We start from the raw sequence: 27281 nt of genomic DNA, 5'->3' as shown, positions 1-27281 counted from the left end.
GAGCCGGCGCGCAGGGAGAGCGCAGTGCTGCCTGAGGTCTCCGAGCGGCTCGCCATGGCTGGGCCGCAGCAGCAGCAACCCCCTTACCTGCACCTGGCGGAGCTGACGGCGTCCCAGTTCCTGGAGATCTGGAAGCACTTTGACGCAGACGGTAAGTAAAGCTCCCAACTTGTGTGCCCGCTCGCCCCCAGGGGACCTGCGGTGGAGAAAAGAGGGCAAGGAAGTTGCGGGCAGGGGTAAGGTTGCCCCAGTGGGTGTTTTGGGTGCAGAGCCTGCTGAGGTAGGGGTCTCGAGTTTGGGAGACACCTGGGTGCCCTGGTGACAACCGCCCGTAAGTTTTCTTCCCTGACAGAGACGACAGAGCCCACCGGCTTTTGCAGCCTCATTCTGGGCAAGTTGGGGCTTTCCCAGAGGGGAGGCCTGGGCTGGCAAGGCTCCCCGTGACTCCCCCTGCCGTCTTATCTTCCCCGCCTTTCTCTTCAAGGTAACATCCTGCCTTCAGCTGCGGCAGCCACAGGTCTCAGACACCACTCATTTTTTCCCTCAAGTTCCCCTTTTGTTGAATACCAGGTTAGCCCCGTGGGGTCCTGGGGACTGGGGCAAACTGGGGGGTCCTGAAGGGACACTCTTGGCCTCCCCAGCCTGTCCGGTGGGAGCAGGAGTGGAGAGGGCATCCAGGCAGTGAGCATCCCCTAGGCTTCCTCTGCCCACGTTCCATCCCTCACGGGCATTCAGGTCCCACTCACAGGGTGTGGTGGGAGGCAAGCTTGGGGTGCCAGCCTGACATGTTCCCTCATGGTGATAATCCTGGGTGCTTTGGGTGACTCCTTCCTTCTCTGGGTCGGGGGAGGCACAATCTTAAATGCCTCAGTGACCCACCCTCTGCTCTGTGTGGTCTTGACATTTACTCACCCAAAAATCGAGGGCTGGACTGAACAACCTTTGGAAGTTGGCTCTAAGGACTGGTATTACAAGGGTCTATGATGGCCTGACTCGGGCATAAAGGGAGCCCCCCCCCCACCTCATTTTAGAGGCTTCTGATATCACTAGAGACAAATTTTTCTCCACCACTCCAAAAAATTAAGTAATCTGATTTCCTTCTGAGGTCCTGGCCGGGGTGGGCATCCGAAACGTTCTGGCATCTCAGACCACTGGAAGGGTGGTGGCCCACGGTGTTCATCCTAGGATTGAGAGCGAGGGGCATGGGAACCAGAGGGAGGAGCAGGTGGAGGCTCCCTCCATGCTTCTCCCTTCCCTTCCTCACCTCGGCAGGGCGGGCACAAAGGTGACTAAACAGAGGCCCTCGGCCCAGAGTGCTGTGCAGAGGCAGGGGTTAATGGGTATGATAACCAATGAAGTTTTGTTCCCTTGGAGCAAACTGAGAATCTGGGGGTGCAGAGGACTGGGCATGTGACACCTGGATTAGGATGGTGATCTGCCTATGAATTACTAAAGGAGGTGGGTAGATTGTTAAATCTGTAAAATGGGGCTAAGGAGGGGTTGTATTTCCAATCCCTGGCTGGTACCATAAAACTCCCTTGGGGGAAGGGCTATAAAAAGATTGCAGCCTCTCTGTATTCTGGGTGACACGCGCACTCCCTAAGGCTTCTCCTGCCAGTTTATCTGCACCAGAGACTTGCATGATTCAAGGAAAGTTATCAAGCGGCCAAGGTTATACCACAGGCCTCCTGCCAGATGAGTCAGCTATAAACAGAGGACTCCACAGTTCTGTTCTCCCCCAGTTCTCACGGGGTCAACCACGAGCGCTCTTGATAACCATGCAAATCCTCACATTTGTCTGAGACTTTGTACTTTTCAAAACACAGTCGCACCTTGAGTCCTGCACAGTGAGGCTGTGGGCAGACCATGATTCTCCTTGTGCAGATGAGGGAACAGACACAAAGTGTGACTTCTCTGAGGTCATGTAGCGAGGTGATGGCGGCACTGGTTCCTGGCCAGCGCTTAATTCCCCAACTCTGGTTTCTGGACACCTACTTTCCCTCCTGATCCAGCCTCGGAGGTGATGGGCAGTCCCTTTAATACCAGAAAGGGGTCCTATGGCTGGAGCATAGCTAAGCTAGCATGAAGCCAAAGAGTCTTTAAAGACCCCCAGAACCATCGTACCTCTGGTACCATGTGAAAGGGGAGCTAGACTGCTTCTTGGCTCCTTGTCCCCCTCGGCATCCCATCACCCTCTCTGGTCACCACTTCAGGGAAGTCCCAAGGAGGGACCATGGACCTAACAGAGAAGGAAAGCAAAAAGGATCAGAATACCAGAGATGGCGCAGAAGGCGATTTAGGAAAATGAGGCTAGAGCCAAATTGAAATTCGACTAAAGGACCCAGAATTAAGCTGTGGGTCACTTGCTCTGGACCTTCCGTACCTGTCCCCTTCCGAACTCCCATGGCTGCCAGGGAGCTTCTCCCTCCCCCCCGAGGCGCTCCCTGCCCTGGCTGGGCCTCCTCTTACTAACTCTGGCTTCTGTTTTTATCTTGGGGGTTTTCCCCCGACTCTAAGTGTCCCCCTGCCGCTCACAGAGTTAAAGAGCTCTGGGAGGACTCTCCATGGCTCACCAGGTCCCTGGGCTGAGCTCTCTGGAGCCCAGTTAGTCCCAGCCACCAAGCAGGGGGAGCACTGACCCACCCCACCCGTCCTGGACTCCAGTAAACAGAGACTAGGAGTCCGCAGAGAAGCTGGATTCCGAGGACAGTGGGGATGACGCAGGGAATCTGACCCTCCTAACTCAGCCCATTTCTAATGAAGGAGCAGGTGTCTGAAGAGGGGGAAACTGGGACTCAAAGAGGCAACGTTCTTTTCACAAGATCACACAGCAAAGTGAGAGGGTAGGGGGACCCAGGAATCCTCTCCTAGCCCCCCCCACTCCTTCTCAGTGGTCAGCCAAGGTCATGCCCTTGGAAGCGTTCAGGTGTCATCTCTCAAAAGCAGAGGAAGGGAAGACAGCAGCCGAGTGCACCCTATGAGCCAGGTTGGGGCTGGAGCTCTTCCACATAACATCCCCATGCTCTGAGTGACCCTTACATGCCCTACATGACTGAGTCCCCCGTTCTGTTGTTTCCTGGTCACTTCTTGGTCAGAAACGTTCTCACTCTGCAAGATCCAGGCTTCAGAGGGATGCCCAGCTCAGAGCTCACGCTGGCCTCTCTTTGTGGTTCTGACCACACGGCCACCAGGCTCCTATTCTGCTGACGATCAGTACGAGGTCCGTGGGGAGCCAAGTTCTGCCCTTGGCCTTTGCTACCCTTTGGGAGCAACTGCAAGTGTAGGGATATTTCCTCTCCCAGAGGCCAGCAGACATTCACAGGACAACGCAGGGAATCCCACTCACTCCAAGAATCAACCTACATGGATATACTTGTACATGTACATAAAGTTATGTGAACAAGGGGGCCTAGTGTCAAGTTCTTTGGGATACTGAAATTTTAAGAATGTGCTTCCCTAGGGAACAGAAAAATAAATCCTGCTAATCTCTACAGCGGAATATTATGCAACCAATGGGATTGAGATGGGGCTTTTGTACTGACATGGAAAAGTGTCCAAGATGTATTACGGAGATTTTTTTTAATTATGGCAGGACACTATTACAGTATGAGCCCATTTTTACTATTAATGAAACAAGTATGCTGGAAAATATCTGAAAGACAATAATAACAGTGGTCCTCTACAGAGTAGATGACGTAAAATTGAAAGGTATTTTCTTTAACTTTATAAGTAAATCTCTGTAGTGTTTTACAAGAGCATGTGTTTCTTGTGTAATCAGCAAAACAATAAATATTCAAGAAGAAAATAATTTTATGGGCACCCCCCCTCCCCCCAAAAGAAATGCATATATATCTCCAGGTGTAGGAATCTGCCCAGAGTGTTCTAGGCCTTTGTCTGCCTCCAGATGGCCCTAGTGATGCAGGAGGCTCTCAAAGCCTTGCACAGGGACTGACCCTTGTTCCATATGGGTGTGGCCCTGAGGACTTTGAAAATGAATGACAGGAAGGACCACCAAGAACTGAGGAAGGCCCTGTGCAGTCTTCCCTCCTCTCTCCTCCTACACCCAGTAGTAGTAACGGAAGCACCCTCCAAACCCATCCCCCATGGGGGACACTGGCCAGACAGAGAGTGCTCAGGCAGGTTCTCAGGCACTGAGGAGCTTGTGTCCCTGGGAGGGGAAACAGAAGAAAGCTGAACAACAGCACCTCTCGCAGGTGGAGAGAGGCCTGGGCACCTTGCCCTGGAATTCTAAATGACGAAGTCTTCTGGAATACTGAAGAGAAGACCTCTATGTATAAAATAGATAACTAATGAGAACCTACTGTATAGCACAGGGAACTCTACGCAATGCTCTGTGGTGACCTAAATGGGAAGGAAATCTAAAAGAGAGCGGATATATGTATACATATAACTGATTCACTTTGCTGCACAGCAGAAACTAACACAACAATAAAAATTAATAATAATAAAAGACCTGCCTCAAAAGGGTTAGAGAATATCCGGTATATATTAAGCATTTACACAAATCCTATGGCTGTTACTATGCAATACAGCTGTGCTGTTCATAAGATAATTACAGGATTTATAAAAATGATTGCTTCTTGGAGCATTAAAGGCAAAGGGGTCTGGTGCTGGGAGGGAGCCAAAGTTGTCTGAGGGCAGCTTTCTTTTAACCCTGTCGGCATTTCTCTGTGGGGTCCGTGTGTCCCATTTAGGCCTGACGTCAGGATTTGGGGTTCTCTGGGAGCAGCCTCCTGCCCCACCTGGGGTAAGCCCTAGGAATAAGTACCCCATCCCACCTCCACTTTCACCCCCAAATTCCCCACCTGTTTTGCCAACAGTGCCCTTTGGTGTGGATGTCCGCGGCATGCCAGCTGCGGACATCCTCTGTGAGGCCCTCATGCCCCGTGGCCCAGCCAGCCGATGGGGGACGCAGCTGTGTCTGAGAGCTGGGGCTCCCCAGGGAGGCAGCTGCGGGGGCGTTTTCACAAACAGGACACTTCAGCCTCGCCTCGCCTCACGTGGGCGGCCACCAGCGATCCCGCGTCCCTGCCCTCGCTCCTTGTTTATTCCCCTTTGACTTCAGTAGTTTCACCACCTGAGCCCCTGGGGGAGGTTTCCGGGGCTAAGGAGACCCCTCAGGGAAATCCCTCCCGATACCCAGGGAGCCAAAATTAACAGAGCAGGCGTGAGACACTTCAAGAACTGCACCTCTCCGGCTCTGGACCTGGCGGCTGTCCTGGAGGACTGCATCAGATCCCGCCTTTGCCCCGCGGGTCCCAGCTGGGGCCTCTGGCTCTGGCCCTCTCCCCCTCCTCTCTGGCTCTCGGCTGCCTCACCTCCTCTCTAGCCCAATCTGCCCCATCCTTCTGGCCTCCTCCACACCAGGAACTGGCCCAGCATTAGGCTGCCAGATGTCCACAGGTGCAGGGGACCCAGCCCAGCTCCAGAGCCTCTGTTCCAGAAGCAGCTCTGCCCAGAAACACAGATTAAAAGTCAAGTGTCTAAACATTCATCCAGTAGCTGTTTGCACTGGGTTTCCCCCCCCAGGAGCCTCTGGGAGACGCGCGCGCGCGCGCGCGCGTGCGTGCGTGCGTGTGTGTGTGTGTGTGTGTGTGTCTGACAAAGAGAGAAATCAAAACAAGATAAAGATATGGACAGAGATCGTCCCTGGGGTGAACAGAAGGAAAACAGGCTGTTAGCTGTGGTTCAATTTCTTTCCTCTCAAACTCCTCTGGAACACGAGGTCGATAACACCCGTCTGTTTACCTGGTAGTGTCCTGAAGACCAGCTGGGGCAGGGAGGGGAGAGCTCTTTGTAAATGGTGAGCACCGTGCAAAGTAATATTTATATTGGAGCAGAGCCTGAGGAAGTCAATTTCTTGCCGCAAAGGGTGGCGTTTGTCCCAGAGGAACTCAGGCTGGAGGGTAGAGGGCTATTTGCCCTTCCATAAATTTGAACTCCGGACAGACAGCCAGGAGGTCTGGCTTCATGAATCCTTTCTTGTGCAGGTAACGAGGAGTCTAGAACTGCATAACTCCCCTCCTTGATTTCCTTAAACTCCGCAACACAGAATAATACAGATTGGTGAGCACCACGCCCTAGGGCCGTGCTTCTCGAACTTGAGCGTGCGGGAGACTGGTTCAAGCGCGGATTTCTGGGCCTCACTCCTAACAATTCTGATTCAGTTGGGCTGGGGTTGGTCCGAGAATTTGCATCTATAACAAGCTCCCAGGTGATACTGACACCATCAGGCCGCAACCACTCTTTGAATAGTCTAGGCCCCTCCTGTCTACCATCTCGGGCTTCACACCAACCCCCCACCTCAACCTTGAATGTGAAGCCAAAGGCGCTGTCTCTCTAGGGAGAAGATGCTCACGTTCAAAAGCAGCGGTTCTGCTTTGAGATGTTCATGCTCCTGTGTTGTTAAAATGAAGATTCTAGTCAGCAGGTCTGGGGTGGGGCCTGGGATTCTGCCTTTCTAACAAGCTCCCAGGTAATTCCAAAGTTCCCGTTCCACAGACCACACTTTGAATGACAAGCCCTCATACTCCAGACCCATCAAATTAAAATCTCCATTTTAATACACTCCCCAGGTAATTCTTGCATACCTTAAAATTTGAGACAGGTCGCACTGAAGCAGTCCTTAATCTTGACTGCACATCAGAATCATCTGGCGAGCTTTGAAAACATGCCCACGAGACACCCTCACCCCATCAATTAAATCAGGAGCTCTGGGGGTAAGGCCCAGGCAGTGGTACACTTTGAAAAGCTTCCCAGGTGATTCTAATACATAGCCTGGGCTGAGAATCAGGACTCTGAGGCTGCAGTCATGATGGCACTCTTTGGGCTGAAGGGTTTACAGCCATGGATTGGTTCGGAAGACCTTAAGAGCACAGAGTATAAAAATGATGCTTTCCATTTATGTGAGAGTTTACATTTTCCAGAATGCTTTCACAGCCTTATCTTGTATGGCTGTCACAATGGTTCTATAAAGTAAAAAAAAAAAAAAAAAAAAAAAAGCATAGTTATACCCATTTTAGAGATCAAGAAACTGAGGTTTAGAGAGATTGACTTGCTCGACATTGCATGGACAGTCACAGAGCTGGTGGTAGACTTACGACCCTTAATCGGGCTCCTCTTACCTGTTTAACTCTCAGAAAATCTGTATGCACAAATCTCAGTGAGAAACAAGCCCCTTTCCACTGTGAGGCAGGGCATTCTTTGGTCAAAGTTTTCCAAGTGTCTGTGGTCAGATTAATTGTAAAGAAGTGTTGTCTCACTTCAAAATTTGGGGAAACTGAGGCACCATGGTGGTGAAGAATGGTAGCAAGCCCAGAATAAGGACGGATGCAGGGTCCCTGGCTCCTCCCATCCCCCTCCCTAATATTCACAGATTGCAGTTTGATATGGGGAAGTTAGGAATGATGGTTGCTATGGTAACCACATCCTTATCCATGCCCATCCACATGAGATTTGCGTGGTGGCCAGTCACCCCACCCCCCTATATACGGTCATAGAAAAAGCAAACCACTTGCCCAGTGCTGAAGTCCTCCCTGCAAGGAGGTAGGCCAACCTGTCCTCTACTCCCACCTCCTATAATAGGTGCCTCCCGCGTGATGGTTAGGGAGTTGCTCTGAGGGAAGCCAAAGTAGCGAAGACCTTTTCCCCCAGTGCTGGAGGATGCCCCATCTGGGCCCTGCAGCCCCTGCCTGCCTATCTAATCTCTGCTCACCCTCTCCCTTCAACTGGTAGATTCCTGCTATTCTTGTCTGGCTGCCTCACCCCCGTAGACCATTAAATGCTCTTCGGGAACAGGCCCATATCTAAACTTGGCTATAGTTCCCACAACGTTGAACTGTTGTTCAGTTCAAAAAAATAAAGACGGGCTTCCTGGTGGCGCAGTGGTTGAGAGTCCGCCTGCCGATGCAGGGGACACAGGTTCGTGCCCCGGTCCGGGAAGATCCCACATGCCGCGGAGCGGCTGGGCCCGTGAGCCATGGCCGCTGAGCCTGCGCGTCCGGAGCCTGTACTCCGCGATGGGAGAGCCCACAACAGTGAGAGGCCCACGTACAGAAATAAATAAATAAATAAAGGCTTGTGGAATTGAACAACATTTCTGTCCCTTTGCACAGAGCGAGGTGGTACTGTAATTCCCAGCATGGCAAGAGGGGTTTCTTTCCACAGGGGCACTGGGCCCCACTCCCTGCCTTTGCTAGTAGCTGGGGCTTCTCAGCGAGGCCTTCCCTGCCCACCCTGTCCAAGCAGCCCTCATAGATACTTCAGCCACCTCCTAATACACTCACGAAACAGACTCATACTCACTGACTCAGGTGTCCACCCAGCCCTGACCCGGGCCCAGCTCTAAGGCCTCTGGTACTTCGAACCCCAGCGCATGCTCACAATGTGAGCTCCACCCCTGCCCCCGCCCCCCGGCCCCTCCAACCCCAGCCCCTGCTCCTGGACCCAGAGCTGAGCTCAGCTTCCTGCCTGAGAAATGGAAGAATAGACAGATCACGGCAGGGAGCGACCAGCGAGAGAAAGAGTATTCGTTCCTCCAACTCAGTGGCACTGTCAACTGGACCACTGCCTTTTTGTCTAGAAAGCCCTTCCTCCCTCCTCACTCCCCCTGCTGCAGCTGTCCAGCTCTCCCAAGAAGCTTTCAGAACATCCTAGAAGAAAGATGACCACTCTAGCCTAGGGGAAAAAAGGGAACTCAAGTCTCATCTCTCCCCACCATGCCCACCCCCGGCGTGCAATTACAATCATATCTTTTCCCTGCAGATAAAGATACTTAATTTAGGGGCTTCCCTGGTGGCGCAGTGGTTGGGGGTCCGCCTGCCGATGCAGGGGATGCGGGTTCGTGCCCCGGTCCAGGAAGATCCCACATACCGCGGAGCGGCTAGGCCCGTGAGCCATGGCCGCTGAGCCTGCGCGTCTGGAGCCTGTGCTCCGCAACGGGAGAGGCCCGGCCACAACAGTGAGAGACCCGCGTACCGCAAAAAAAAAAACAAAAAAAAAAACCCTTAATTTATCTCACATGATTCCTCCATACACTATGTATTGTGGCACCTTCTCCACTAGAGGGCGCCACTAGGATTACTCATTCCAAATCTAAATTCTCAGGGGACACTAGTGGGGGAGGCTTGGAAGAACACACACCCCGACTCCCACATCGCCCTCCAGCCTCCCAAAGCCCCCACCAAGGCCAGGCTAAATACTTATTTTTATTCTCTTTGTTTAGTTTGTAACTCCATTTGCCCCTGAAGCAAGCTACCATCTCCCTTTCCTGTTCAAGTCTCTGTGGGAACCTTGCTCACTGCTTTAGATCAGATTTGGAACTTGACTTTTGGTCAGTGGTTTCCAAACCTTGCTATATACATGGAAATTACTTGGGGAACTTTTTTAAAAATCACGATGCTTAGTTCATACCCCAAACCAATTACATCAGAATGTCTGGGGATGGGAGCCAGACATCCATATTTTTTTTTAAGATTCTAGGAGATTCCCGTTCACAGCAGTCTGGGGAGCACTGCCTTAGACCTGTGATTTCCCACCCACAAATGATTCCTCCCGGTCACAGACAGACCAGGGAGCTTGACCATGGACTCAGCTCGCCCTGGTCTCTAGGTCTTTTGGGTTCAGTGGTGAAGAACCTAAAGGACTTCTTACTACGTACGTGATCTTGCAAGTCAGGCCTTGACCTTGGGACCCGGTCCCGATAACAGCACTTTTCACCCAAATTCATTCCCGTTTTTTATACAAGTTCTGGTAATTGAACTCAAACAATAGTAACATTTACACTGCACCCGTAATGGACTTTACATGCAAAAATCCCATTTAATTACCCATTTTGCAGATGACATGGGTTAAATATCTTTCCCAAAGCCATACAGCTCATAAGTACAGCAGAACCAGGATCTGAATCTACCTCCACAGACCTCAGCGCCCCCTCTCTTCATTACTGTGGAGTAGGTTGCCTCCCATATGCCTGATCCCTGTGACCACCTCTCAGGTGCCCCCATCCCTGCTTTTCTCTTGCCACTCTTCCCTTATGCATTAGTTTCCTGGAGCTGCCGTGACAAAGTACGACAAACTGGGTGGCTTAAAACAAAAGCAATTGATTCTCTCACAGTTCTGGAGGCTAGAGTCCAAAATCCAGGTGTTGGCAGGGTTGGTTCCAGGTTCTGAGGGGTAATGTGTTCCATGTCCCTCTCCTGGCCTCTGGTAGTTGCGAGCAATTCACAGAGCTCCTTAGCTTGGAGATGCATCACTCCAATCTCTGCCCCTGTCTTCATGTGGCCTTCTTCCCGGTGTGCCTTTGTGTCTCCACTTGGCCTTCTTATAAGGACACCAGTCATTGGACTTAGGGCCCACCCTAATCTAGTATGACCTCATCTTAACTAATTACATATGCAAAGACCCTATTTCCAAATAAGGTCACATCCTGAGTTCCGGGTGGACATGGATTCTGGGGGGACACTCTTTTTTTTTTTATTAGAAAGTCTACTTTATTTATTTATTTATTTTTGGCTGCACTGAGCGGCTCGCGGGATCTTGGTTCCCCAACCAGTGATTGAACCCGTGTCCCCTGCAGTGGAAGTATGGAGTCCGAACCGCTGGACCACAAGGGAAGTCCCTGGGGGACACTCTTCAACTCAGTACACCCTCCTACCCCAAAGACCCAAGTTCTGCCTCTGACCTCATTCGCCCTACTGACCAGGGCTTGCCACCTGCTGACAAATCTCGAGGCTGATGACCTGTTGTCCCCTGTCAGATCTGCAGCTCCTGCTGCCTGCCCAGCTGACTATGGACAGACAGCTCCCAGCTCCCCCTGCCAGCATGGCCCACACGCTGCTCCCTCCCAGTCTCTGACTACTGAATGTATATCACAAAGGCAACACCGTTATTAATCTTGGATCTCTATGGTTGCAAATGGCCAGAGGGCAGGACCCACATCCCTAACAGTCCAGGGCTGGCCCAGACACCTGCTTGACCACTGAGGAGAACAAGTTCTCAATGAAGCCCCCCATTTCCCCACCCCACCCATCCACCATAAGTTTTACTACTTAACTCTGAGGTTCATTGCTTTTTTTCTTTGCTATCTTTGCAGGAAATGGGTATATTGAAGGTAAGGAGCTAGAAAACTTTTTCCAAGAACTGGAGAAGGCAAGAAAAGGCTCTGGCATGGTAAGCCCAGACCCCTCTCCCATTGTTTGGAATTTTCTGTCATCCTGACCATGGCTTTGAGCATTGTCTGTCCTAGGTCATACATTCCATCAGCAGCCTGACATCTCTGGTTTTGACCCTTAGAGTTTTTCTTTTATCTGGAAGGATTTTAAAAATTGAAATACTCCCTTAAAAGAGTACCTTACCTCACTATCTCTGGGTGTCTGGGATTGAGGGGTGTTCATGGGTACCGGGGGTTGATAAACTGCCCAAAACTGCAAACGTTTGTGTCTGCGTCTGTGTGTATAAAAAGTATTTTTTCCTAGGGAAGAGTCCATAGCCTACCTAATATGCTCAGAGGGGTCATGACTCAAGATTGGAGGCCTTGGGGGTTTCAAGTGCCTTTGTTCAAGACTGGAGTTTCTCAGCCTCGGCACTAATGACGTTTGGGGTAGTGACTCTGTCATGGGGGGCTGTCCCTGGCATTGTACGATGATTAGCAGCGTCCCTGGCCTCTACCCATGAGATGCTAGTAGCACCCCTCCAAATTGTGACAATCAAAAATGTCTCTGGACATTGCTAAGTGTCCCCTGCAAGGGATGCAGAATCGTCCCCACTAGAGAACCACTGTTCCAGACCAGCCAAGGTTGGAACCTCGGCAAGGACCTAGAGGAAAGTGGAGGATTGCTCCAAACCAGCATCTGAGCCAGATCGGACTGGCTCATGGGTGTAGGTGTCAGACTGCCCTTCATGGCCTGAAGTGACTGCAAATCATGTCCCACGCCCTTAACGGCAGGCACATTGTTTCCCCACGTGCCAACCTGGCATGACTGACTTCACTAAAGCCTTTTGGGGGACCGTCTGAAATATTGAAAAGGTAAGGTGATTGGAGCTAGTCTGTTGTGATTCCCATGTCTGGTTCTCGAATATATGGAGTCAGACCAACTCCGTCCCCGCCAGCTCCTGCGGGTCCTTTGGTCGTGGGGCGGGGGGGGGGTGGTCTCTCTACTCTCCCCTGCTGCGTGTCCGTTGGCCAATCCACTGCTTATTAGCAAGTCTTCATGGAGCGCTTTGGGAGATGAGTCACAAATCCACTGGTGAACACCTGATTCAGAGCTTGTCAGCGCGCCCTGGTGAGGAAGATGTCCAGGCGATGGGCTTAAGTGATGGAGGTGATTCATGGGTTTGTTTATCAACAGTCCCCCGTCACCCCTCATTACTAGGATAATGAAGCCCGGATCACAGAAAACACAGGCTTCACAACTGGTTCTGGGATCGTGGGGTAGATGGAGGAATGTGCTTTTATAAAGTGCTTCAAACCTGAAATCCTTCTCTTAGTCATTCCCTTCCTCAGATGGCATCAGGGGTGATTTTCAAGTCTGTCAACAACATTCTCAACTAACATCACCCCGGACTGGATCTCAGAGCAGCTGTTCTGTGGTAGAAAAAACATTGGCCTTGGAAACAAGAGTCATGAGTTCAAATTCTGACGATACTAGCTGGTGACCTCAGGAGAAGTCACGTCATCTCAGCCTCCGTTTGCGTGTAAAATGGACAGGCTACTAACATCATGGGGACTGTTGTGGAAAGCAAACAGGATGGCCACATTTCTGATAAGGGCCTAGGCTCATTCCAGGCACATTTGTAGATGTAACGCAATAAATATTGATAAAAAAATACATATGGGCAAATTGAGACCAGTCCAAAAGGTAAAAAACAAAAGACTCTAAGAATTGGTAGAATTTTCCTTGGCCCAATCCTAGGAAATACACAACCCAGCAGAAAGCCATTGGAGAAGCGAAGAGGCTTCAGATGCCAAGATGATTCATCACTGATTAGGGATAAAGAAGAGCTCACGAATGCAAACACTTAACAAGCAGCACCCCAAGCGAAGAGAAGCTCTGAGAACTTCAAGAGGACCTTAGACTTAACTTAGGCGGTGATGGTGCAATAGAACTTTTGAAGCTCTTTGCCTTTTTAGTAGTCACATTCATCTAGTGGACTATTTAAATGACCCCTCAACTATACAGACTTTCTGGTCACATTCTTCCTAGCCTAAAATCAGAGTGAAAAGCACTGTAGAATTTCCAGTTAGTCTTTAAAGAAGAAAATGAGCGATCACCTTTGCTCTGGTGGAATGTCTAGAACTTATTGGGGGCCCCTGCAATAGGTTGGGCTTATTAGAAGCTGCCTCAATGAAATGTTGGGGCCTGAGTTCTCACATCTGAGTGATGGAAATAAGTCCTCACCCTTCTGGTAGACTTATGGTTTAATCCATCTCAAAAGCAGACGGGCATGTTTACTTATGTGGTACAGAGCACATCCATATGTTCTGTTTCCCTTTGAAAATAATGTGATTGAGCCTCAAAGAAGAGAACACTTAGGGCTTCCCTGGTGGCGCAGTGGTTAAGAGTCACTTGCCAATGCAGGAGACATGGGTCTGAGCCCTGGTCCAGGAGGATCCCACGTGCTGTGGAGCAACTAAGCCCGTGCGCCACAGGTACTGAGCCTGCGCTCTAGAGCCCGCGAGCCACAACTACTGAGCCCATGTGCCACAACTACTGAAGCCCGTGCTCCTGGGGCCTGTGCTCCACAGCAGGAGAGGCCACTGCAATGGGAGGCCCGTGCACCGCGGCAAAGAGCGGCCCCCGCTCGCTGCAACTGGAGAGGGCTCGCACGCAGCAACGAAGACCCAACGCAGACATTAATAAATAAATATTTTTAAAAAGAGAGAGAACACTTAGATTTGGAGGAACCCTAAAAAGGGAAAGGGTGCAGCCCTGATTACTCAGAGCATTGGTTCAACCTGGTTCCATGCCTGCATATTTGGGGTGCAGAATGATTCCCCACCATTGCTGCACCAAGAGGGTGAGAGATCCACGGTTCGCAGGGGACCCAGCAGCAAAATCGGCGCCCTTTGTCTTTCTGCAGATGTCGAAGAGTGACAACCTTGGGGAGAAGATGAAGGAATTCATGCAGAAGTATGACAAGAACGCAGATGGGAAAATCGAGATGGCAGAGGTGAGTCCTAGTATCCTGCTAAGAGCTACACGGGAAGGGCCATCGGTTGCCTGTGCCTCTCCCTCGCACAGGAGTCCTTCTAGGGAGGACTATTGCAGTATTGATTTGAAGTGTAAAATTCCATGAGTTTAGACAGTTATATACAGCCATGTAGTCACCACCACAATCAAAATACGGCATCTCCATCACCCCCAAAATGTTCCTCTGTCTGGTCAGGCCCTCCTGCACTCAGATTAGTTTGCATTTTCTAGAATTATACATGTGGAACCATCTAGTAAGTATTGAGTCTGGATACTCGCGTTTTAAAGTGGCACCACTTTCTGTCCCTCCAGCTGCTCATACCTGAAGGTTTGGGGGTGACCCAGAAGCGCTTCTCAGAACACCCTTCTTCCCCTTTGAAGGGCTGTCAGCCCCTGTTCTCAAGAAAGGAAGCAAAATGGAGCAAAATGTGACTCCCATGCTGCCTTGCCACTGGCTGGTTTCCATCCTTCCTGCATGAAAGTCTGTTTGCTTCCTGGCAGGGCTCTCCGTAATGCTACTGTTGCTCTCTGATCCCCACAGCTGGCGCAGATCTTGCCGACCGAGGAGAACTTCCTTCTGTGCTTCAGGCAGCATGTGGGCTCCAGCACCGAGTTTATGGAGGTGAGACCAAGGCGCTGCCTTCTCTTTTGTACATCGGGGCCTGCCTTTCTCTCGTGTTCAGAGCCAGGCCCACCCAATGCCTGGGAATGGTCCCTGGAAGACACTAAACCCCTTTTGAGTAGCTCAACTACTCAAAATGTGGTCCATGGACCAGGAGCATCAATGTCGCCACCACCTGGGTGCTTGTTAGAAACACAGAGTCCCGGGCTTCGCTGATGGTGCAGTGGTTGAGAGTCCGCCTGCCGAGGCAGGGGACACCGGTTCGTGTCCCAGTCCAGGAAGATCCCACATGCCGCAGAGCGGCTAGGCCCGTGAGCCATGGCCGCTGAGCCTGCGCGTCCGGAGCCTGTGCTCCGCAATGGGAGAGGCCACAACAGTGAGAGGCCCGCGTACCGCAAAAAAAAAAAAAAAAAGAAATGCAGAGTCCCTGACCCACTGAATCAGAATCTACATTTTAGCAAGATCCCCAGGTGACGTGTGTGCACGTTAAAGTGTGGGGAATAAGGTGAGAGGTAAGCTTGGGTAAAGTACCTTTGGAAAATAATGTGTACACACCACTTCCCATTTGGGTATTTGCCATAGATATTTGCATATTACAAGCTCTGAGAAATCCTGCAGTAAAGAGACCTGTTTCACTTGGTTTGCCTCCAGAATCTTTCATAGTTCCTTCTCACTCAATAGCATTAGTGTTCCTGGAATTCAGAGTTCCAAGGAGCATTCTTGAGAAGGATGGATTTAGGTACCATTCTAAAACTGGAAAAGCCCAGTGAGAATTCCAGTTTCCAGTATCTTCCAGGTTTGGTGTTTGACTGTGGTCTGGGGCTTCACTGTCCATCTTTAAAATAGATGTTGCCATCTTTGCAGTAGCAATTCTTTGAGATCCTCATGGGAAATAGGACATCCAAACTCAAGTGTCTTTTGAGTAATATGCAATTGACAGATTGAACCATGTGAAATTGCTCATATTTAACCATTCTTTATTTACAAAAATTGGAAATTCCATGCGGTTTAACCAAATATATTACTAATCCTGATGTCCGGCGAACTACCAGTTATTTTTGCTATTTTTCTGGGGCTCTGCACCCTAGCCATTCAATGTACGTGTCCCTCAAGGTGAAATTCAACCCATACCACCCACACACACACGCACACACAGTGCCTGCTGTGATAAATAATGACTAGCCTTCAACACAACTCCAGTCGCCATTTGTCATGTTAAATCCATTTCTAGCCACCGGTAATCCCCTGTCCCTGATTCACTGCTTAAACATGACTGGAGAGCTAGTCCAGAAACACACATGGCAGTGAGTTCCCCATATAGATAGAAAGTCAGTTAGAAATAATGGATTCTTAGGGCAGAAGACTCATTTTTTGAAGTGGTAGCTTGCCTAAGCATCAGATATGGATTTAATTTTATTGTGCTTTAAAGGATTTTCTCCAGTTTTTTCACGATGGCACAATTCCATAAGCTGGTCATTGACAGGCTGGATTCTGTTCTTAGTTCCCCCCTTGCCTGTCTAGGAGGAAAAGTCCGCCTATACATAGAACTTGTCAGGGTGCTGCTTTCGTGAGTGTCTGTTTTTCTGTCTGTAGAAAAGGGAGCGTTTATACTTGATTACTCCTTTCCTGATAGGGAGGCGGCCAGAGATTGGCCTCCCTTCCACCTATGATCAGGAGAATGGGGATGACAGCTTGCAGGGGGCAGAGATGCTTAAAGAGGAGGGGAAGGAAACCCTCTCTCTCTAAATCATCAGTGGTTTCTCTCTGTGTAGTTGACATGGTTCCATATTTTACCTGCCTTTATCCTTTAAGCCCCAGCATAACTACTGAGCCAACACCACCCCCATCCCACAGGTTTCCTGGGACCCCATCATCCTACAGGACCATCCCCTCCTGGGGTTGTCCATTCATTCCATCATTATCAGCTGGAAACATGAAATGGCCCCTCTGTAGCCCTGAAAGGTTTGTGCTGCCAGATGCTTCCATCCCACTGCTCATCCCAACATTTTAATTTCTAACGTAAGTGACACCTCAGGATTTCTTTGAGATTTCACAAAGCCCAGGTTTCTTGAACTCTTTTCCTTGAATGGGAAGAGAATCATGACCATACTTTGTGATGGCTGAGCACAAAGTATGGGATGGAAAGAAAAGTCCAGCGTGAGAGCATGGAGCTGGGGGTGGATCCAGGGAGGGAGGGAGAGAGGGAGGGAGGGAGGTCAGAACTGCTAGGATGATCTCACTCCGAAAGCAGCTGGCTGCTTTGCTTTCTGGGAGGACTGGGGTCCCTTCAGGTTATCCTCCCCTGAGGCAATTTAGGGGGTGTCTGCCTTTTTCTCCCAGTCAAGACTCAACCTAGATGAACTAAATTCCCATACACTAAAGGCATGCAGGTGGTTGGTGACGTCATATTTGAAAATCTGCACATATTTCTTTGTGCTTACTCGAGGGCGGGCTTTCAGAGCATGGGAAGGGATATGTTGATGGAGCCGGGCATTTTCTTTCCCCAAAGAAAGAACTCTCCCCTAATCAAAAATCATTTACCCAAGTTGTACGTTGAATAAATCTACCTTTTTATCGGGACTCGCTCATATCTCATAACTTTTTAAAAAATCAGGATCAAATTTTTTGAGCCACTACTATACCATGAGAATTACACAGCCTAGTTTGCTGGTATGGAAGAAAGATCCTAAAATATCTATACATTCTCACACTCCTCACAATAAAAGGGGGACATGCCATCAACAGACGAATGTGTGGTACATATATATAATGAAATATTACTCGGCCATAAAGGAGGAATGAAATAATGCCATTTGCAGCTACATGGATGGAGCTAGAGATTATCATACTAAGTCAGAAAGAGAAAGACAAATACCATATGATATCACTGATATGTGGAATCTAAAATATGACACAAATGAACTTATCTATGAAATAGAAATGGATTCACAGATACAGGGAACAGACTTGTGGCTGCCAAGGGGGAGGTGGGGTGGGGGAAGGATGGATTGGAAGTTTGGGACTAGCAGATGCAAACTATTATATATAGAATGGATAAACAACAAGGTCCTGCTGTATAGCACAGGGAACTATATTCAATATCCTGTGATAAACCATAATGGAAACAATATATATATATGCGCACGCGTGTGTGTGTGTGTGTGTATATATATATATATATTTCTGAATCACTTTGCTGTACACCAGAAACTAACACAACATTGTAAATCAACCACAATAAAAACTTCTTTTAAAGTGGGGGACATGATGTGGAGAAGTTGAGGAGACAGGAGATCAAATTTGGGAAAAGAATTAGCGCCTGCTGACTTTCAGAAAATCAAGAGTTGCTGGTGTCTAGCTGTGCTGTTTGGAGCTGAGGGAGAAGGAAATAAAAATCAAGGGAAGAAAACTTGGAAGAAAATCTAAGAACTGTGATCAGGCAGCAAAATAGACCAAGGATTAGGGAAACAGGGTTCTCTGGGCCGTTTGTCACAGATACACCCACTCTCATTCCCCACCATGGTATTCCCGCCTCCCCACAAGATAGACTGGGTTAAACACTGGGGTTTCAGGACAGCTGCATTCAGGACCAGATTTTTTCAGGACCATTGTTATTAGTTAACTATCGCTGTGTGACAAATTACCCCCCAAAATTTACCAGCCTAAGGCAACGAACATTTATTATCTCTCAGTTTCTGTGGTTGGAAATTTGGTAACAGCTCAGCCAAGTGGCTCTGGTTCAGAGTCAAGATGTCAGCTGGGCTGCAGTCATCTGAAGGCTTGACTGGAGCTGGAAGATGCACTTCCAAGGTGGTGCACTCACGTGGCTGTTGGCAAGGGGCCTCAGTTTCTCACTACACGAGCCTTTCTATAGGGCTGCTTGAGTGTCCTTACGACGTGGCACCTGGCTTCCTCCAGAGTGAGTGATCAAAGAGGCAGAACAAGAAGGAAGCCTCAATGTCTTTATGACCTAGGCTTGGAAGCCACACACTGCCATATCTGCCGTGTTCTATTCATTAGAAGTCAGTCACTAAGTTCAGTCCACATTCAAGGAGAGGGAAACTAGGGAGGTGAAGAATTGGTGGACATTTTTAAACCATTCCAACTGTTTTTCCTTGTTTCTCCTGTGTGATGTCTGCTCCTGCTCAGATGGCCAGAACAGAGAGGAAGGAGGTGGTCAGACCCATATCACCTGCTGAAGCTCTGCTTCTCTTTGATCCCCCAGATGCTGTGGTCAGCAGGCAGTTCTCTGGTCCCTCACAGGGACCCAGTGCATGTACTGAATAACTGGGACTCAGATCAGAGCCCAGAACCAGTATGGAGCAAGATCCAGTGATGGACCGATTGTCTAGGCCTAGATCACATGCCTCCCTCTGGAGATGGATCAGCCCCTCCGGAACCATGTGGACTGAGCATGAGAGAGGGGTGGTTTCCTAAAAAAAAATGGGGCGATGTTTTTTATCAGAAAGATGGGGGAGTGGCCTTGGGATAGTCTAAACAAACTGATTCCACTACCAATTCTGTTCCACCTTCAGACGTGGCAGCCACATGCATCGTGGTGGAGGGGTTGAGGACGCAGTACAATGAGGAGTAACCAAAGCCTGCTTCTGCCCCTTCCAGAGGGTTCCTACCCTTGCTCCCAACTCCCACGCGGAGAATGAGAAGCTTCCAGAACAGTAAAAGGACACCCAATATACCCACAGCAAAAATGGGATCCAACAGATCATAGTGCTGGCCCTGGTAAAAATCTGCCTGGTTAACACCTTAGAAAACCATAACCCTGGTTACAAGATGACCCTGAAGCCAGTTACAGTAAGGAGACCTTGTCCCAGCAGGGTTGTTTTCTTCTCTGTGACCTTGGCCAAGACACCTTCCCTTATCTCTTCAACTGCGACATGGAAGGGACTGGTCTAGACCATCTCCATGTCCCCATCTCATTGTAATATTCTTGAATATCAAGACCCGGCCTGGCCCGTTAAAGGAAGATGGAGGGAAGCTTATAGGTGTGGATAAATCTTTGTGAATAGGTTGACATTCTCATTGCAGGCTTGGCGGAAGTATGACACAGACAGAAGCGGCTACATCGAAGCCAACGAACTCAAGGTAAGATGAGCCTTGGAGAGGGCATGGAGGGCGCAGAGAATGGGCCTGAGACCAAAGTGGTGGTGGGTTTAAGGAACCTGGGGAGGGAGGAGAGGGTGGGTGAGGAATGTAGGTGTGTGGTCTGCTTCGGGATACTCAGGCCCGGCTCTGAATGGTTAGACATGTTCAGCCATGTGAAATCAGCAACACAGAGCTGTAGGAGTTCAACCAGTTCACATTCCTCTGCACGTCAGTGCCCAGGACAGGCATTCCAGCAGTCTGGCCTCCTCGCTTGCACGTCTACCCCTAAACTCCTCTGGACCCAAGGAGTCCCAGGCACTGCTTAGCATGTGTCCTGGGCTCTCTGAGGAGCCAGAGCCAGTTTCTACTGCCTGGCCTATGGGGTGAGGTTGCATCCAGCAGCTCCCTCCCCCTTCAAGGTTACTCCACAAGCATTAAGGGGTGAGGGAATTGTGAGGGCTGCAAGCTACGCAAATGATGTGCCCCGGAAAACAGTGTTGAGTGACCGTCTGAAGGAGCAGGTGAGTCAGGGACAGACAGCCTGAACTGGGAGCTCTGAAGAGGACTTTGGTATTCCAGGGATTCCTGTCTGACCTGCTGAAGAAGGCGAACCGACCATATGATGAACCTAAGCTTCAAGAGTACACCCAAACCATAGTGAGTGGCTGGAAGTATCCCTCCTCCCCAGGGGTGCAGGACACGGGCCCCAAATCGGTGGGATTCGGGGTTTGTGGGGTCGCTAGTTGGCTGATTCTTCAGGTCCAGGAGAGGTGACTCCCAGTGGCAGCCAGCAAGAGGGATGCTAGTTCACGGGCCCTGCACCCTCTCTCTTGAGGTCCCCGCTCAGCCAGATGCTCCTGGGACAGTGTAAGACGGGAGCATCTGTTTCCATGACAGCCTCCACAGCTCCAGGAGAGGATAAACTTGGAGAGGGTGGGCCTTCAGTGCTGGTCTGCTGTCTTCTGCGGCCCTGTCCCTGAGAAAGGGGGAGGGGAGCCATGACCAAGTCCCTGCTGTCTCCCCAGTGACCGATTCAGCCCATGCTGGTCCCTGCCACCAGGTGACCTCAGAGGACGCATGCGCATACTCCCCCATCCTCCTTCCTCTCCAGTACAGGGGATGGCAGGCCAAGGTCCGACATGAGAGAAAGTCAAAGCAAATAACCCAGGCACCACTTTCTGTCCCCAACAGCTACGGATGTTTGACTTGAACGGGGACGGCAAACTGGGCCTCTCGGAGATGTCCCGGTAAGTGCCTGCCCTCACTCACCCCAGCATCACTTTTCACAAGATCCCTGCAGATCATCCCTGTGCTACCATCCCTATCGCCAAGATCAATCAGTGGGGAAGGTGACAGGTCAGGTGTCCTGAAGCACAAATCAAAGTTAGGTCAAATCATGATCATCATCACCTCAACGTTCCGTCTCCCTCTTTTTAGAACTTTCCACTGACACCTGATTATTAAGTGCTCAGAGATCGTTTCCATAACTACAGATGCTCCTTCTGCATCCCCTCCCCCCAGGTCCGAGTTGTTCTTGCTTCTGCTCTGTCTCCTAATCGCTGCTCTAACATTCTCTTTCCAGACTCTTGCCTGTACAGGAAAACTTCCTGCTTAAATTTCAGGTAAAATAGCCTCTTTGCTTTTCTTCAATTCCTCCTCCCTTCCCCTCACCCCTGAGCTCACCCTTCCTCAGCACACGTGCACGCACACACACACACACACACGCGCGCTTTTCTTCAATTCCTCCCCACTTCCCCTCACCCGAGCTCACCCCTCCTCAGCACACGCGCGTGCGCGCGCATACACACACACACACACACACACACACACACACACACACACACACACTCACTCTCTGCAGGGCTTTGGCTTCTGTCTTTAATACCTTGGGCCTTCCAGGGCATGAAGCTGACCTCGGAGGAGTTCAACGCAATCTTCACATTTTACGACAAGGTAAGACAGAGGACGGTGTGGATGGAAAAGCAGGAGGCCCGTTCCAGCCCCCCCTCCCCCCCACCCCACCAGAATGGCTCGCCTTGGTCCTTAGGCGTAAACAAGCTGTCGGACAATCTGAGCCATGCAGTTTCTTCCTGTCCCTTTGGATTCCCTGCAGCATCTTCTGCTGTGTGAGAAGATAAATGTCCTTCAGTGTGTGGCCTGTGGGACCCAAGGTTTTGGTTCCTTAAAAGTATAGGAGAGAATAGCTCATGGAAGAGGGTTATGCCTGGAACTAGGGTGTGATTACATTGTTGGTACCCAAAGAGAGGAGGTGCTCAGTACTGCTCCCCTGGTGCCAGGTCATAATCTTGCTGTCTTCCTAGGAAGTGGGGAGTGAGAGGCCCTCCGTACCAATGTCGCCCCTCCCTTAGCTGCCCCTGTGTAGGTGACTCCAATGGTTTTCCTTGGGGGTAAACTTTAAATAGCCTGTGTTCATCCTGACATCTTGTTGTGGGATTCGACACCCAGGGAGTTAGCAAAATGCTTCTTGAACCTCACTTACAATTTCAGTGCAAATGAAAAACACCAGAAGGGAAGGTTACCAACAGTTTTCCCAGGACCCTCCCTTTCCTGCAGTGACTGGTAAAGTCAGAAGTGACACGTTATTTGGGCACCTCTTTTGCTCAGAGTAAAGACCGTTAGCAAAGCTAGACTGTGGTCGGGGGTCATGGGGCCTGAGCTCTGAGGCTCTGTGCTGACCCTCTGCTCCCCGCCAGGATGGAAGTGGCTACATTGATGAGAATGAGCTGGACGCCCTCCTGAAGGATTTGTATGAGAAAAACAAGAAGGTGAGTGGCTGAGCCCGGAGGTGGGGTGCTGTCCTGGAGGCGGGATGGGGGTGGGAAGGAAGGCCGAGGAGTGCGTTTTGCTCCTCTCTGATCACCGCCTAACAAGGCAACGGCAGTTTTTTGGTTTGGTTTTCTTCTGGTTGAATTGACTGATTTTTTTTTTTAATACACATAAAAGAGTTTGCCATCTTAACCATTTTTAAGAACAGTTCAGTGGCAGTAACTACATTCACGATGTTGTGCAACTGTCACCACCATCCAGCACTCTTTTTCATCTTTCCAGACTGAAACTCTGCAGCCATTGCTGCCTGCCCCCGGCCACTGGCACTCATCATTCTACTTTCTCTGTGCATCTCACTGCTCTAGATACTTCATATAAGTGAGATCATACAGTATTTATCTTTCTGTGTCTGGCTCATTTCACTCAGCGTAACCGTCTTCAAGGTTCATCCATGTTGTAGCACATGTCGGAAATTCCTTCCTTTTTAAGGCTCAGTAACATTCCGTGGTGTGTCTATCCCACATTTTATCTGTCCATTCACAGGCAGACACTTGGGTTTCTTCTGCCTGCTGGCTGATGGAAATAACGCAGCTATGAGGCCATGGCAGTTTTGATGTGGCCCAGTTCTTGGAAGTGTCAGCCACATGGCCAACAAAAAAGACTTTTTTACAGGAACCGGGAGATGAGTCTTGGCGGCATTTTCCTCCACCTCCTGCAAAATGTCTTTCTCTGAGAAAATGGTTTTGCTGCTTTCTTTAATTAGATGAGGAACGCTCTATAATTCCTTGCGTCGTCTAACTGCCTGGGCGGTCCGGCTAGAGCTAAATATAATGCTCAATTTCAGGGCAAAAAATTCATCACAGCCTCTGAGTCTATCTGTCTCCCTTTCCAACTGCCTTCCGACTTCTTTATCCTGAATATCATCCTTCATTTCTTTCACCCTAAATTTATTTTTTTGCTTTACACTACCTACAATTGCTTTTTGAAAGAGGCAGAAAACAAATTATAAGCAAATACTTCCTAGGAAGAAAGGAAGTACTCACCAAGTGTTTGAACTCAGCAGACGTTTTTCTGGCACCAAACTCTAGGAGAAAATTATTTGTGCATCCTTATGTGTCCAAGGAATGTTGCACATCATAATGGAAAATATCTTTAACTGTAATTGTATTAATGAGGCATGATTATTCTCCATATCACCCTGCTTTATGCCTGAGGCTGATGGGCCTTGAAGGCAGGCATTAAATCTTGGGAGAGACCCGAATTTCCTGGTCATCACCTAACTAGGCTCTTTCTTGATTACCACAAAAGACAACTCATATGGCTACACAGCTTGACTCGAGATGTGGAAACAAAAAAGAGTCAGGGGTTGGGGCTAGGAAACAACGCTGAAGATTAGAGAACAAGGATATTAATAAAATTGTTTACCCGGGAGCCTTCCACCTGTACTAAGCTCCAGATTTAGCACATGGGGATTGAGTGAATGAATCAGTAGAGAGAGCTGCATGCTTGTAAATAACAGCCCCTGAGATGGGAAGGGAATGGCCATTTTTAGGTGAGCCCACATGGCAGATGCATATGCCTTTTTTTTTTAATAAATTTATTTTTTATTTATTTATTTTTGGCTGTGTTGGGTCTTCGTTGCTGCATGCAGGCTTTCTCTAGTTGCGGCGAGCGGGGGCTACTCTTCATTGCCGCATGCAGGCTTCTCATTGCGATGGCTTCTCTTGTTGCAGAGCACAGGATCTAGGCGCGCAGGCTTCAGTAGTTGTGGCACGCGGGCTCAGTAGTTGTGGCTCGCAGGCTCTAGAGCGCAGGCTCAGTAGTTGTGGCGCACGGGCTTCGTTGCTCCGTGGCATGTGGGATCTTCCCAGACCAGGGCTCAAACCCGTGTCCCCTGCATTGGCAGGTGGATTCTTTACCACTGCGCCACCAGGGAAGTCCGCGTATGCCATTTTGATGGTGCCTTCACGGACGGTGATTCGGTTTCTGAGCAGATTTACGTTTGAGGCTCCTGAGGGACAGGCTGATGGGCTCAAACTTCGACATTTCCTAGCAGTCCTAAGACAGTTGCAACTTGCTAAAGCCATCCTCAGCTTCAAGCAATACTTCTAGACACAGAAAATAAGCAGCCCCCTCTGTCCATTCTGCTAAAACTCTTGACGCCGCACTGAACTGGAGGGTTTTGTCAAGCTCAGGCTTGATATATGGGGTCACTTCCTTAGCTCCTAATTGAGTGGTAGGTCGCTCAGGCACACCCTGGTGTTATGGACTAGGTGACATTTTTTCCAGGAACTTCACAACTTTAGTGAAGATGCCCCTCAAAGCTAGAGATGCCTGCAAAGTGCCTTGGGGCTGGGTGGTGGCACAAACCCAGGAATCAGTAACGTGAGGGGATGTCACCAAACGATGCAATAAAAGACTGACCTTGGAGCACTGAGGGCAGGTGAGCCACGTGAAGAATTACTCAGGGGACCAAGACTCCTTATGGCTGGAGAGTTGGTCCCATCCTTTAGCCAATACCTTAATCTTTACACCTCACTTTTCTCATTAGCTGAATGGAGATAATGACCCATCAGCCTGGAAGGGGAACTATTTAAAAAAAAAAAAAAAAAAGATCTGCCGACGTGTTCCATACAAAAGGAGGAGGAAGAGGAAGGAGGAGGGAAAGAAAAAGATGGTTGTTTAGTGAGTTTCCAACGTTGATGATGACTTCGCTCTATTTCAGAACTTTCGGCTATTTCCATCCAAGGCAACACAAGGCATGTGGGCTGTTGGTGTTCTGTACATGTTGGTCTCCATTTTGTATGAGACTCTGGGCATGTGTCTGTGGGTCACCTGTCTTAGTGCCCCTCAAGGCCACAGGGAGCCAGTGAACAAGCTGTAGGCTGGTAGGCTTGCCGCTGGAGGAGAAAGGAGTTAGAATCCCTTGTTGCGCTGGGTGAGGCTTTTAGGGAAGCATGATCCAAGGGGCCTGAAGACGAAACTGGGGAGCGCCCCTGGCATTCTCCTCCTCACCTGCAGGGACCCAGCAGCTCGAGTAAAGGGAGGCTCACTGAGGTAGAGGAATTTAGAGAAGCTGTGCACAGATAATGACTGTCACCACAGCTACTGTTTGGAGAGCACGCTGTGTGTCAGGTACTGTGCTAAGTATTGTTTACATTCATTTCCTCACGGAATCATCATAACACCTCAATGAGGCAGGCTCGTTACTGTACCCATTTTACAGATGAGGCAGCTGAGACTTAGCAAAGGTTGAATACTTTCCCCAAAGCAATGCAGCCACTAAGTGAAAGGGAGAGTGTTTTTCATCCAGGGCTTTCTGACTCCCAAGGCCCATGCTTTGTGTGCCTCTAAGCTACTTGCACTGAGATTGGATAAGGGAAAGGTTCTGGCTGAATGAACAGCTGGGCCGTGTAGGTGGGGCCGTCCACTGAGCCTCTTACCCTCTCCCTCTCTGTCTCCTAGGAAATGAACATCCAACAGCTCACCAGCTACAAAAAGAGCGTCATGTCCTTGGCCGAGGCGGGGAGGCTCTACCGCAAGGACCTGGAGATTGTCCTCTGCAGTGAGCCACCCATGTAAAAGGGGGGATGGGGGCTGCTTCTCCACCTCCCCTCAAACCTGCCCCTGCTGCCCTGCCACTTCCACCCAGACCCGGAGATCCTGAGCATCCCTCCCACTGCCCCTGCCATCTGCACACACCCCAGCCTGCAGAGCAGGAAAGAAGAGACGGAGAAGGGGCTGCTGACGGGCCCCCTGGGGCCCCCTCCAACCCAACCCTGGATGACCAGTCACAGCGCTCTGCATGCAGAGGGGCACCAACCGCACAGAAGGTGGGCGGGGGCACAGGTGGGGAGTCCCTCCTTCTCTTCGCTGTGATGCATGAGCTCATTCGCTGTATGATTTAGGCTTCTATGTCCAACAGAGTGCACCCTCCCCTCTGCCTCTCCCCCATGCCACCAGCCACCCCGAACCCCCGGGTTCCATGCCCCGCCTCGCTAGTGGTGTAGCTGTCTTCTCAGAGCTCCTTGTTCGTGGCGGGCACCGGCCCTGTCCTTGACTCAGCGTGCTCCCTTTCCCTTTGGGTTTCTTGTTTACCAAAGAAGAGTTTACAGACAATAAAAAGGAAATGTTCTCCTGTGGAAGCTCTCCCAGTTCTGGCTGAGTGGTCAACTTTCTCTCTGCCGCTAGTCCCTGACAAAGAGAGAGCCTGTCCTCGAGTGAGTGGGGAGAGTGAGGGGACCACCCAACTGGGGCATAACCGCTAGAAGCAAGGGTGTGGGACCCCGGGACGCTGTACTTTCCCTTGCCACTCACTGCCTTCTCTCCATCAGCCTGTCACTTCTCTGCTCCATGTTTGTTTCCACGTTTCTGAAATCATAACAGCAGTTATCAGTTCATTGAAAGTTTACTAAATGCCAGGTATTATGCAAAACAGTTTGCCTGCCGTATCTCTCTTAGTCCCTTGAGAGGGGTGCTGTGATTGTCTCCAGCGTACAGATGAGGAATCTCAAGATTAAAGAGGTCAAGTAACGAGCCCCATGTCTTAGGGCCAGTTG

General features: G+C 50.0%; 1 protein-coding gene across 1 annotated transcript; it reads left to right on the top strand.

The window, feature by feature from the left end:
- Positions 1-26876, top strand: CALB2 (calbindin 2). The gene is made up of 11 exons (XM_060000885.1): positions 1-151; positions 11114-11190; positions 14101-14190; positions 14752-14832; positions 19879-19935; positions 20515-20592; positions 21127-21182; positions 21518-21557; positions 21835-21888; positions 22650-22721; positions 26188-26876. The coding sequence occupies exons 1-11, from the start codon at positions 55-57 to the stop codon at positions 26302-26304; spliced, it is 819 nt and encodes a 272-aa protein (XP_059856868.1). The 5' UTR covers positions 1-54; the 3' UTR covers positions 26305-26876.
- Positions 26877-27281: the final 405 nt, after the last annotated feature.

The sequence above is a fragment of the Delphinus delphis genome, chromosome 20 (genome assembly GCF_949987515.2).
Source record: "Delphinus delphis chromosome 20, mDelDel1.2, whole genome shotgun sequence".
Classification (NCBI taxonomy): domain Eukaryota; kingdom Metazoa; phylum Chordata; class Mammalia; order Artiodactyla; family Delphinidae; genus Delphinus; species Delphinus delphis.
The sequence above is the reverse complement of the archived record's forward strand: the minus strand, read 5'-3'. Positions and strand labels throughout refer to the sequence as shown.